General features: G+C 43.4%; 1 protein-coding gene across 3 annotated transcripts in view; it reads right to left on the bottom strand.

Annotated features, from left to right (window-relative positions):
- DLGAP2 (DLG associated protein 2) overlaps positions 1–12531 on the bottom strand; it is a 944800-nt gene that overhangs the window by 833871 nt on the left and 98398 nt on the right. Inside the window, exon 4 of one of the 3 annotated variants that reach the window (XM_054498307.1) lies at positions 2173–2287. The exons of the other annotated variants lie outside the window; for them this stretch is intronic. Coding sequence (XP_054354282.1) covers positions 2173–2287 — 115 coding nt within the window. The remainder of the gene's footprint in view (positions 1–2172; positions 2288–12531) is intronic. 3 annotated transcript variants of the gene reach the window in all.

Below are 12531 nucleotides of genomic sequence, written 5' to 3'. Positions count from 1 at the left end.
TTCCTGAAGACCCATATATTATCAATGTACAGTAGTGGTTCACAACCCTGGCTGTACAATGAAATTTTTCAGGGAGCACTAAAAATAAAATAAAATAAAATAAAATACTGATGCCAAGAACACATCCCAGAACAAGTGAATCAGGATTTGTGGAGTAGCTGACTTCTCTTAGGTTTTAACCATCAGATTCCTAAACACCATGAAGTCGTTATGCTGAAAGAGAAAAAGGTTCTGACCGCTTTTCATTTAAAAAACATTAAGAACTTAAAAGGAACAAAGGGAGGGGAAAGACAAGAAGTACGATGCCAGCATCCCTTAAATTATTGTAAAGTATGTTTAGGACATCATCAGGAGTCTGCACATATTTAATTCAATTTCCACCATCGTCCACACTACAGGATCCACACAGAGTAGCTAATTTAACATTTGTTTACCAAATATTAATATATACGAATTTCAGGCTGGGCACAGTGGCTCACGCCTGTAATCCCAGCACTTTGGGAGGCCAAGGCAGGCATCACTTGAGGTCAGGACCAGCCTGGCCAACATGGTGAAACCCCGTCTCTACTTAAAAAAAAAAAAAAAAAAAAACTAGCCGGGCGTGGTGGAGCATGCCTGTAATCCCAGCTACTCAGGAGGCTGAGGCAGGAGAATTGCTTGAACCCGGGAGGCAGAAGTTGCAGTGAGCTGAGATCGCACCACTGCACTCCAGCCTGGGCAACTGAGTGAGACTCCGTCTAAAAAAATAAATTATATATTTTATATATATATACACACACACACACACACACACACACACACACACACAAACAAATTTCTACAATGCGCCCAACACAGCAGCCAGCCTGGGAAGCCAGGATGGACCAGAGACCAGCTGCCTGTGGCCTGACCGTGGCCTTAGGTCAGGCAGGCAAATAAAAACACCTCTGCACCGCTACTTACTAAAGCAGGGATGGTGATGAACATACTATAAAAATGTTGAAAAGAAGGATTCTGAGAAATAATTTTTTAATATTACTTTCTCTAGTATTCTCATCGTGCTTCAGCTTGGAGTCTTGGTCAAAACTGGTGTTTAATGAATTCAATGAACAACATTTATTATGAGTCAGGCACCACAAAAAGTGCCAGGAACACAAAGATGAATGAAACACACTCCTTATCCACAAGGTGCGGCCCCTTCTTCTGCAGGCTGCACAGGTCCGAGGACTGGCCAGGCTGCCTCGAACACCAGGCCGAGCTCATGCCAGCAGCACTGGGCACACGGCCCGCGAGATCCCGAGGCCTGAGCGCATCCGCTCCCGGGATCCGCGCCAGGAGGAAGGCGCTGCCACCCACGTGTCACAGATGGGAACATGGAGATGCCGGGGGTAGCGCCCTACCCCTGCCCAGGAGATGGGACGTGGTCGAGATGGGACTCGAACCCCGGGAATCTGGCTCCAGAATCTGTGTTTCTAACCATGACATTATCTTGCCAAGTAAGAGAAGAACATTGTTTTTCTACCACAGAATGTTAGGGGTGGGATCTGCTAAGGAGAACAGCAGCAGGTGGGCACTGGCAGAGACGCGCGAGGAGAGGCAGAACGGAAGAAAAACATGAAAGGAGATGAGCGCAGAGTCTGATATCGTCCTTCGGTAAACTGATGAGAGAAACAAAAGATCTCCGTTTGATGCCATCTTTAAATAAGCAGCTTGTTAACGTGGTGTTCACATGAAAAGCCCTCGTCTCCTTAGCAACGCGGCCCTGGCCCCAGCAGGGCCCTCTCTCCAAAGCCCTTCCGGGGTCAAAGGGCAGTGCCTGCAGGCCCGGAAACGGAAGTAGGAGCACCCCACCCCCACTCCCTGACCACAGGCCGAGTTCCCCAGCTCCGGCTTTATTCCCACGAGGCGCTGGCCTGCAGAGGGTCACCCCAGCAGAGCCTCAGCCTTCTGTGTCCCCGCACCTGCCAGGCCTCGAACGCTTGCCCAGGAGATCTCAGGAGCCTGGCACTCAGGAGCCCCTGGACCCCATCCCTGCCAGGGCGCCTGCAGGACCTGCAGAGCATCGCCCCATCCAATGCCTCTTCCCAGGCAAGGCCCAGCGCCCCAAGACCTGCTATCCCACGGACGCCCACAAGGCAGGGCCCAGGACCAAGCCGATATCTTCTCACCCGATGGCCGCACGGGGACAGTCACCTTGCGCCTGAGCCTTGCCGAGCACTGGAAGCAGGAGGCGGCGGGGGCTTTCGGCCGAGTCCCCGGCCTGCAGCTGCATTCTCCGGCTTTTCCTGATATCTGTAGGATTCTGTGTCTAAATTTAAGACCAGAGAAAAAGCGTTCAGGAGCAACACAGCTGTTGCGCCGCCGCTGTGCTCCATGGCCGCGGGTGTCCTTTACATCTCGGCATTTATTCTGTGTTAAATGCGGATCCATTCACCCTCATGGACAAAAAGTCTTCCAAGGAAGGAATGTGTCTTAAACCCCAAAATGACCAAACCTGTGAGAAAAGGTCTGCGTTTGATACATGAAGAGATGGATACACAAACATCACAGTTATGGCAGCATAACAGGAAAGCAGTTCTGAGACAGTGACGGTGACCCTGGACCCACACGAAAGAACGTGCCACAGACCGGCTGGTACGGGGAGAAAGCATTAACTCCAGAGAAGGGAAAGCCTGAATTAACTGTAAATTAACAGCCATAAATACTCTTTAATAACTAAGTATTCCAGAAATTTGGTGACGCAGCCTAGCACAGAGAAAAGCATTTAATTCCAAGTTCACAGGTAGCAAACCTGAAGTTCAGGAAGAGAACTCGTTTTAAGAGTGCCTCAAAACCTGCACTGCGGAGAGAAGCCCTGTCAGCAGGGCCAGCCACAAACGAACCCCCAGACGCAGGAGCACGGGGGACCACGGACTACAAAGCCACCACCAAAACCCTGAAATGTCAAGATGGGAGAGGGGGATGGAGAGAGGGCTGTGGTGGGGAGCATTCTAGGGGGCGGCGTGAAGCACCGTAGGGAATCTAACACAGGGCCTGGCCTGGGAGCGATGTCGTCACGTTTTGATTTTTCACTTCATTTCTCCCAATGTCTCTGGAGAAAGCCACTTCAAACCCCAAATGTTGGCTTACTAGATTTTGGAAGCAGATAATATTTGAATAGAGGTGGGTAATATTTCAAGAATATAAAGAGAAACATATATTTAAAAGTAAATGTTTTAAATGGTAGGCAATATTTCAAATAAGGTTTTATTCCTTACTACTCAGCTGTTTGGTGAATTCAATTCAGTGCATAGTACCAGAGGAGGAGCATTAACTCCATCCATATGAAAGCAGCCTCCCCTCCACAAACACCCATGCACATTAACACACGTGCACACCAACATACATGCACACTAACACGTGCACACATGTGAGCAGTAACCTGCATGCACCTGTGCACCCCAACATAATGTACACATGTGCACACTAACATACATGCACACACAGAGACTGGCACACATACACACATGACACAATGTGACAGCCTTGCTTGGGTTAATGAAGTCTCATTCTAGAAAGTCTGTTTTTGTTTTTGTTTTTAAACTATTTCAACCTTTATTGTAGGTTCACAGTTACATGTGCAGGTTTGTTACATGGATATACTGCATGAGGCTGAGGTTTGGGGTACAAATGACCCTGACATCCAGGTACTAAGTATAGTACCCAACAGAATCCTGTCACTCAGGTACTGAGTGTAGTACCCAATAGGGCATAGCACCCACTTGACCCCCTCCCTCCCTAACAACAAGGAGGAGGTCCAGGACTGCATTTCCCAGAAGGTTTCCTTTCTTTGCACTGATTTGGTCAAGGAAGACAGAGTGTTTTAAAGGTAGAAAGCTCTAACCACTCTTAAAACAATCACAAGTTAAAGTGCAGGTAGGTGGAACACAGCAATGAGATTTGCACTTAATGTTTAAGCTGAATAGCATTAATTCTGTTCACCAAAAATGTCCTGAATGATGTGCTTGTGGCACTGAGGAAGGCAGGCGCATGCGTCGGCCTGCATCTGCTCAGAGCCTATTATGAACTTCATGGAACTATAATGGCTTAAACTTCTCAGCTTGTCTTTATGCCTGGCTCATATTTTGCATGCTAAAGCCCACAAATTAAAACAGCCACACGCTGGCATGCAGGGCTGGCTCTGCCCCAAGTAAGGGGCAGGGGCGTGTGAGGTCACAAAAGCCAGCACTGCTCTACTGGGACTGGTCAGCCCATGGTCTAGTCCTCTGCTTCTTCCATGAGTGGAGACACAAAATGACTGAATAGGAGCGCATCCTGAGATGAGCTTGGTGTACTAGGCAACGCTGAGTTGCCTGGGAACGTGATTCAGCCCTGGTTTCTGTTTCCCCTAATGAATCCCACTCCTTGGTTACTGATTGAATCGGGCAACGTCTCCAGGCCTCTGTGTGTCCCACACAAGGGTGAGCCCACTGCACCAATGAAAAGGCACGAATTCTCATCCCACTGAGGAGTCACCAGCTCCATAAATAATTTTTTTCTTTTTTACCACTTTGAAAATGGCAAAGAGGCTAATCCAACCTGTCATGTTCTGAGATAAAAGATTAAAAACTTCCTTTGCAACTATTTTCCCAGGAAATACAGAAATTTTGTCTAAATTCATGGTAAAAATAAAATCTCTAAAGATGAAAGGTATGCATACATTTAAATAAAAAACAAGTCCTCTGGCAGCAGAATAATGACCCCCAAAGAAGTCTACACTGTGATCTTCAGAAGCTAGAACTGGTGACCTCACATGGCAGAGGGACTTTGCAAAGGGGAGAAGCCGAGGGTCCCGAGATGAGACAGGGGTGATCCTGGACTAGCCATGGCCCACTCTAATCACAAGAGTCCTTAAGCCAGAGAACCTTGAGCCAGAGATGCAGCATCAGAGACACCCCCACCCCACCCTCTGCTGCTGGCTTTGCAGATGGAGGTGGGGCCACAAGCCAAGGCAGGCAGGACCCTCCAAAGCTGGGAAATGCTAAGAAACAGGTCCCCCCAGAACCTCAAGAGGAGCTGGCCTGGCTGACACCTGGATTTTAGCCCAGAAAGACCCCTTTTGGACTTCCGACCTCCGGAACTCTAAGATAATAAATGTGTATGGTTTAAGCCAAGAAGTGTGTGGTAATTTGTTACAGCAAAAAGCCTGAATTCTCTCAGGAAATGGGTACTGGAGTGCTGACTCCCCCAGTGCGCCTTCCCAAAGTCTTAGGAATAATTGGGTGATGTCACCGCTACTCTGACGGGGCTCTCAGATATCGGCCTTAATCATATGTCTGCCATTTTTTAGAAACACTGTGAACATAGCATGAAGACAGGTAAGCCCTGTCTCAACCCCAGTGCTGCTCACGGGGATGATGGGAGGATGTAGTGCTTGTCACAGATGTTTACTGGGTTTGCACCTTCATCTACATGAATTTGAAATCCAGATCAGTGTGCTGTGTGAGAAACCAGAGTGAACGAGGAGCCCTGTAGCCGTCATCCCATTACAAAGAACTGACTCCCAGGAGGAAGAGCCCACCCCATGTCCATACACCCCGTGCCATCTCTCTCCTCCTAGTTGATCCCATAGTGTCTTCGCTGCTCAGCTCCCACCCAAAGCTGAGCACGGTCTCCTGCCAGGGACCAGCAGAGGTTCTCAGCATGTGCTGCCTACTGCAGCTGACATTCTTACACAAACACAGTTGTCCTCACTTCCTCCACAGGCACTCTGAAAAGGGAAATAAAGCTTTAACATAAGTGTTTATAAAAAAATCAGTGCAAAAGAAAAGTGACAAGCAGATACCCCATGACCACAATTAACATTTTCCCAAAATACAAAGATAATCTGACATTAGAAAACTTTAATAGTATCACTTCTCAGTAAATACAACAGTGGACTCACCAATCAGAGGCAGAGACAAGCAGAGCCTTGACTTACAGATACACCTAAATAAATCCAGAAGAACGCAGGCAATGACTGTAAACAATAAAATTAAAATGTGACAGCTGGAAACTGGATCACTTCCGTACACCTTATATAAAAATTAATTCAAGATAGATTAAAGATTTAAATGTTAGACCTAAAACCATAAAAACCCTAGAAGAAAACCTAGGCAGTACCATTCAGGACATAGGCATGGGCAAGGACTTCATGACTAAAACACCAAAAGCAATGGCAACAAAAGCCAAAATAGACAAATGGGATCTAATTAAACTAAAGAGCTTCTGCACAGCAAAAGAAACTACCATCAGAGTGAACAGGCAACCTACAGAATGGGAGAAAACTTTTGCAATCTACCCATCTGACAAAGGTCTAATATCCAGAATTTACAAGGAACTTAAACAAATTTTACAAGAAAAAAAAACCCCATCAAAAAGTGGGCAAAGGACATGAACAGACACTTCTCAAAAGAAGACATTTATGTAACCAACAAACACACGAAAAAAAGCTCATCATCACTGATTAGAGAACTGCAAATCAAAATCACAATGAGATACCATCTCACGCCAGTCAGCATGGTGATTATTAAAAAGTCTAGAAACAACAGATGTGGGTGAGGCTGTGGAGAAATAGGAACACTTTTACACTGTTGGTGGGAATGTAAATTAGTTCAACCATTGTGAAAGACAGTGTGGCCATTCCTAAGGATCTAGAACTAGAAATACCATTTGACCCAGTGATCTCATTACTGGGTATATATCCAAAGGATTATAAATCATACTACTATAAAGACACATGCACATGTATGTTTACTGTGGCACTATTAACAATAGCAAAGACTTGGAACCAACCCAAATGTCCATCAATGATAGACTAGATTAAGAAAATGTGGCACATATACACCATGGAATATTATGCAGCCATTAAAAAAGATGAGTTCATGTCCTTTGGAGGGACATGGATGAAGCTAGAAACCATCATTCTCAGCAAACTATCACAAGGACAGAAAACCAAACACCACATGTTCTCACTCATAGGTGGGAATTGAACAATGAGAACACCTGGACACAGGGCAGGGAACATCACACACTGGGGCCTATCAGGGGATGGGGGGCTGGGGTAAGGATAGCATTAGGAGAAATACCTAATATAAATGATGAGTTGATGGGTGCAACAAACCAACATAGCACATGTATATACCTATGTAACAAATCTGCATGTTGTGTACATGTACCCTAGAACTTAAAGTATTAAAAAAAAAAAAAAAGTGACAGCTGGACCGGGCGTGGTGACTTACGCCTGTAATCCCAGCACTTTGGGAGGCCAAGGCCAGCGGATCACCTGAGGTCAGGAGTTCAAGACCAGCCTGGCCAACATAGTGAAACCCTGTTTTTACCAAAAGTACAAAAAAATTAGCCAGGTATGGTGGCCCATGCCTGTAATGCCAGCTACTTGGGAGGCTAAGACAGGAGAATCGCTTGAACCCGGGAGGCGGAGGTTGCAGTGAGCTGAGATTGTGCCACTGCCCTCCAGCCTGGGTGACAGAACAAGACTTCGTCTCCAAAAAAAAAAAAAAGTTACAGCTGAATGTTTAAGTAGGGTTTGTTGGCAAAGAAAGGCTTTTAAAGTAAGGCACCAAAGTCAGAAATTTTACTTCTTACATATGAAACAAAATAACTCAAATGGCAACATGAGAAACAAAAATACTTGAATTGTAAATATATGAAAAAGGGTTAATACCTTGTTTTGATTTCAAAAGAATAAAATAAACATCCTAATAATATTGAAATGAGAAAATAGACCATGAAATGCATGCACCAAAAAAAAAAAAAAAAGATGGAAAACAAGGAAGAAACATACTCAGTAGCACCCATAACTTAAATAAATAGACTTGCAAATTATGTATCATCTGCCAAACCAAGAACTATACCAATAATTTAAAAAGCAAATGTTAAAAATTAAAACAACTGAACTCACGGAGATAGAGAGTAGAATGATGGCTCCAGCGGCTGGGAAGGGTCATGGGAGTTGGGAGGAAGTGGGGATGGTTAGTGGGTCCAAAAAAGTGGAAAGAATGAATAAGATCTAATATTTGATAGCATAACAGGAATGACTATAGTTTAATAATGTAATTGTACATTTTAAAATATCTAAAAGGGTATAATTGGATTCTTTGTAACAAAAAGGATAAATGCTTGAGGGGATAGATACCCCACTGACCCTGATGTGATTATTACACATTGCATGCCTGTATCAAAATGTCTCATGTACCTCATAAACATATACATCTACTATGTACCCAGAAAAATTAAAACTTAAAAAATTAAATAAAAAGCAAATGTTACATGTACAATATTGGTGAGAGGGCAAATAGGTACATTTGCCTAGAAACTATATTAAAACTTTACAATGAAGATCTTTAAAAATCTCCACACCTTTTGAAATATTTTAAGTCCAAAGAGCTATTCCAAGGAAATCATTAAGTACCCAAATAGAGGTAATTTATCCAAGCATTATTTATATCACTGGAGAATTGAACACTGTTGTCAATAATGAGAGACTGGTACATAAACTGAGGTGTGCCCACGTAATGGGGAACCTCATAGCTATGAACACATTTTGAATATTTGATTGACAAGGAAAGTACCATAATATACTGCAGTTATTATAACAGGCACAAGATATCAATTTTCATTAATATAAACCATGAACCTATATGTGACTAAGAACATAGAAAATATGGAAAGTAAATCAAAATGTCAATAACAACTATCTCCGAACCTTTCAACTTTTCTTGATTTTATCTGTTAATTTTTCTATGGTAAGACACATTGCTTATATAGTTTGAAAAAAGAAATAACTAACTTGAAACAATTTATAGTTTTCACGATTTCTAGAAGTAAAGCTCCGAATTAGACAGAAGGTCCTTTTTACCTTTATAATGTGTATACTTACTTTTAAATAATAAACTTATTTCCTAACTTGTTGAACTAAAAAACTTACAATTCTTTACTTATAAATAAGCACGATGGGTATTCATCACCCCATACCCAGAAGGCCTGGTAATAAGACAAGTGTTCTCTTTCCTTGAGAAACAGAAAGACCTCAGGGAGAGACCTCGGGGCATTTGTCACCTTCATGGGTGATGAAATGGGACACATGGAACAAACCTCATCAGGGTCAAAAAAGAGATTGACAAATCTGAACTAGAACTCGGTTTCCAACTGCCAGGCAAATATTGATTATTTTTACACATTCTGCCTCCACTTTATTTTGCAATGTTAGAAACTGGATTATTTACCAATATAACAGGCAATGTCAGTTTTCTCATGGTGTTCTTGCTAGTTAAGGGAGAAATGGAAGAAAACACTATGGATTTCTCCTGGTTTAGCCTCATAAACAATGAAACCAAATTGGATTCATGGGTTTAATTTAAAAAAATCAGGTTTGTCAAAGCTAAACACACTTTAAAAAATTAGAAGGCATTCCCAAACCCTAACTAAAAGCCAGTGATTCATTACCCAGTAGAAATAAAAAATAATATGTTTTAATACAGAGTTGCTTCTTGGTACATGAATCCATTACATACAGACACTTAGAATAATAAATGTGTCCTCCTTAGTTTCTTTTCCACATAGTCTTTGTCTCTGAGCAACATAGATCTATTCAGTTACCTGGAGGAAAGAGAATTTTCTTTTGCAAAATAAATTAGATTTCTACATTCAGAATTATTGTGGGTTGACCCAGAACTAATGCTAAGAATTCATGCTATAATTTATCTTATTTCAAATGAGACAAAATATCAAAATGCAGTCATTCTTATGCTTGTCTAAGCACAACAGAAATGTAAATACTGTTCTAAGTTCTGCATGAAGATTGCAATTGCAATAATTACCAAAGAAAGGGTTATACACACAATTATTTACACTGAACAATCATATCATGGAAATAACCATTTGAATAAGTTCCGTAGCTTGTCTTTGAAATAACCATTTGAATAAGTTCAGTAGCTTGTCTGGAAGACATTTGATTGTTATTCCTGAAAGTCCAAATGTGTATTTTAAAAATAATCCATTTAAATGAATTTGCATGCAAGTCTGCTACCATTCAATGCTCTAAGAACACCCATGAAAAATCCTCACATTGAAGACAAACAGTTCTATATGAAGGTTATATTATCTCCTTCTCCTTCTTATTCACACTCCAGAAGATACCTAAGTTTTATAGGTTAGGTAACAAAAATGAAGCCTTTTTCAGCATTTTGGCCTGGATGATTCTTGGCTGTGGGGCTGTCCAGGCACTGTAGGCTGCTCTGTGGCATCTCCCACCATGACCCCTCGGATGCCGAAAGCAAACGCCCTCCAACTGTGTGACCAAAAATGTCTCCCCACATTGCCAAATGTCCCCGGGGACAAAACTGCCCCCATTTGAGAACCACTGCCATAAGGGGAAACAGCATACATCCCCATGGATATGGGGCAAGCCCTCCTCTAGTTCTGAAACACCTCCTCTAGTGAGAGAGAATGGAAAGACTGGATGTTTCTACGAAAACATTCACGAGAAAGACTGGCGCAAGGTTGGAAAATGAGGACACCCCTAAGCTTCTCTCTCCTTCCTCAAATCCACATAAATGGCAAAGGTCTAAGAAGAACTCCCAAAATAGCTAGGACACAGGAACATGTAAGGCCACCAATGAAACACAGCACTGAGGTCCCTCGAGCAGCAGAAGAGACAAGTCAGCATGACCAAGTGAAGCACAGATGGGCAGAGAAGGCTGCGAGAGGGGGCGCGGGCCCCTCGAGACACCAGGCTGCAGCCACAGGCAGAAGGCAGGGCTCCCAGCTAATTCTGCTCAGCAAAACAACTACTTCCCAAGAATGTCAAAGAAACACAAAATACCCAGCACCCAAAAAGGTGAAAATTCACAGGGAAATTCTATAACACTAAATGCCTGTGGGGAACAAGTCTCACATCACTGACCTCAGCTTTGACCTTCAAAAAGCCTGAAAAAGAAGAGCAAATTAAAACCAAAGTGAATGAAAGGAAGGAAATAATAAAGACCAAGACAGACATGAGTGAAGCAGGGAACATAAACACAATGAAAATCAATAAAACCAAGCCAAAAGGAAGGAAATCAGGACATCAAAGAGGTATCTGCATGCCCACCTTGACTGCAGCTCTGTTTACAACAGCCAAGATCTGGAATCCACCCAAGTGTCCATCCACAGACAAATGGATAAAGAAAATGTGGTACACATACACAGTGGAGTACTATGCAGCCATAAAAAAGAATGAGATCCTGTCATTTGCAACAATATTGATGGAACTGGAGTTGATTGTGTTATGTGAAATAAGCCGGGCACAGAAAGATAAACACGGCATGTTCTCGATTATTTGGGGAGCAAAAATTAAAACCCTGAACTCACGGAGATAGAGCAGAAGGATGGTTACCAGGGTAGTGGAGGGTAAGAAAGGCTGGTTAATGCGTATAAAAATATAGTCAGATAGAATGAATAAAATCTAGTATTTGATGCCACATCAGGATGACTACAGTCAACAATTTCTTGTATGTTCTAAAATAACTAAAAGAGTATAATTGATTGTTTATAACACAATGTAAAGATGAGTGCTTGAGGTGATGGATACCTTTTTCATCCTGATGTGATTATTTTGAAGTGCATGCCTGTATCAAAATATCCCAAGTAGCCCATAAATAAATACACATAATATGTACCCACAATAATTAAAAATTTTTAAAAAAGAAAATCAATGAGACCAAAATCTGGTTCATTGATAAAATCAATAAAATGGATAAACCTCAGACTGAAGAGGAAGAACAGTGAGAAGACCCAAATTAGCAACATCTGGAATGAGAGGGATGATGTCGTTAGAAATAATAAGGGAACATGATGAACTTCATGCTAACGAAGTTTCTCAGTGGGTGGGGATGCTTTGCCCACAGGACTTGGTGGTGCTGAAGACTGCCTGGCACTCACCGCTGGAAGGAAGCGCGGCTGCCTCCGGGCAGAGGCCAGCTGCTGTGGAACGGCCTCCACGCCCAGGAAAGCCCACAACAGAGAACTCTCTGATCCCAAATCCTAACTGTGGTGCCTGTTCATCCTAAAGGTGTACAGTTTCCCACGGAAAGCTCCACCCTCCCAAGGTAGAATCTAACAGCACAACTTGATTCAGCAGCTGTGTGGCTGAACCACAGGCACGTGGGTCTCAGGCGTCCAGGGTACGTATGTGTCCTGACAGCCGTACAGTGGCAGAGACCCTGCAGACGGTTCTGTGGGGTCATTTTGGGGATAGTGAGGGCAGAGGAAGAGCCCTACTCTGGCCAGGTCTGCAGTGAGTTCTGGAGGGTTTCTCAAGCCGGCTCCTGCAGGATGTGGTGGGTATCTTACTCGCACCTGGAACCAACACAGGGTGCTGCTTGTCCCGCAGCCAGAAGACATCACTCCAAAGACCACCACGGAGGTGGGGCGGCCCCTCTCAAAATCTCTGTCTCCTGTCCCCTGATGCCCTGCGGCTTCCATGGCCCCTCAGGGAGTGAGGTGCCAGGGGACAATGCGGGGTGCTCCAGTGAA

Source organism: Pongo pygmaeus, chromosome 7, assembly GCF_028885625.2.
Source record: "Pongo pygmaeus isolate AG05252 chromosome 7, NHGRI_mPonPyg2-v2.0_pri, whole genome shotgun sequence".
NCBI classification, from domain to species: Eukaryota; Metazoa; Chordata; class Mammalia; order Primates; family Hominidae; genus Pongo; species Pongo pygmaeus.
This window is presented reverse-complemented; position numbering and strand designations above follow the sequence as displayed.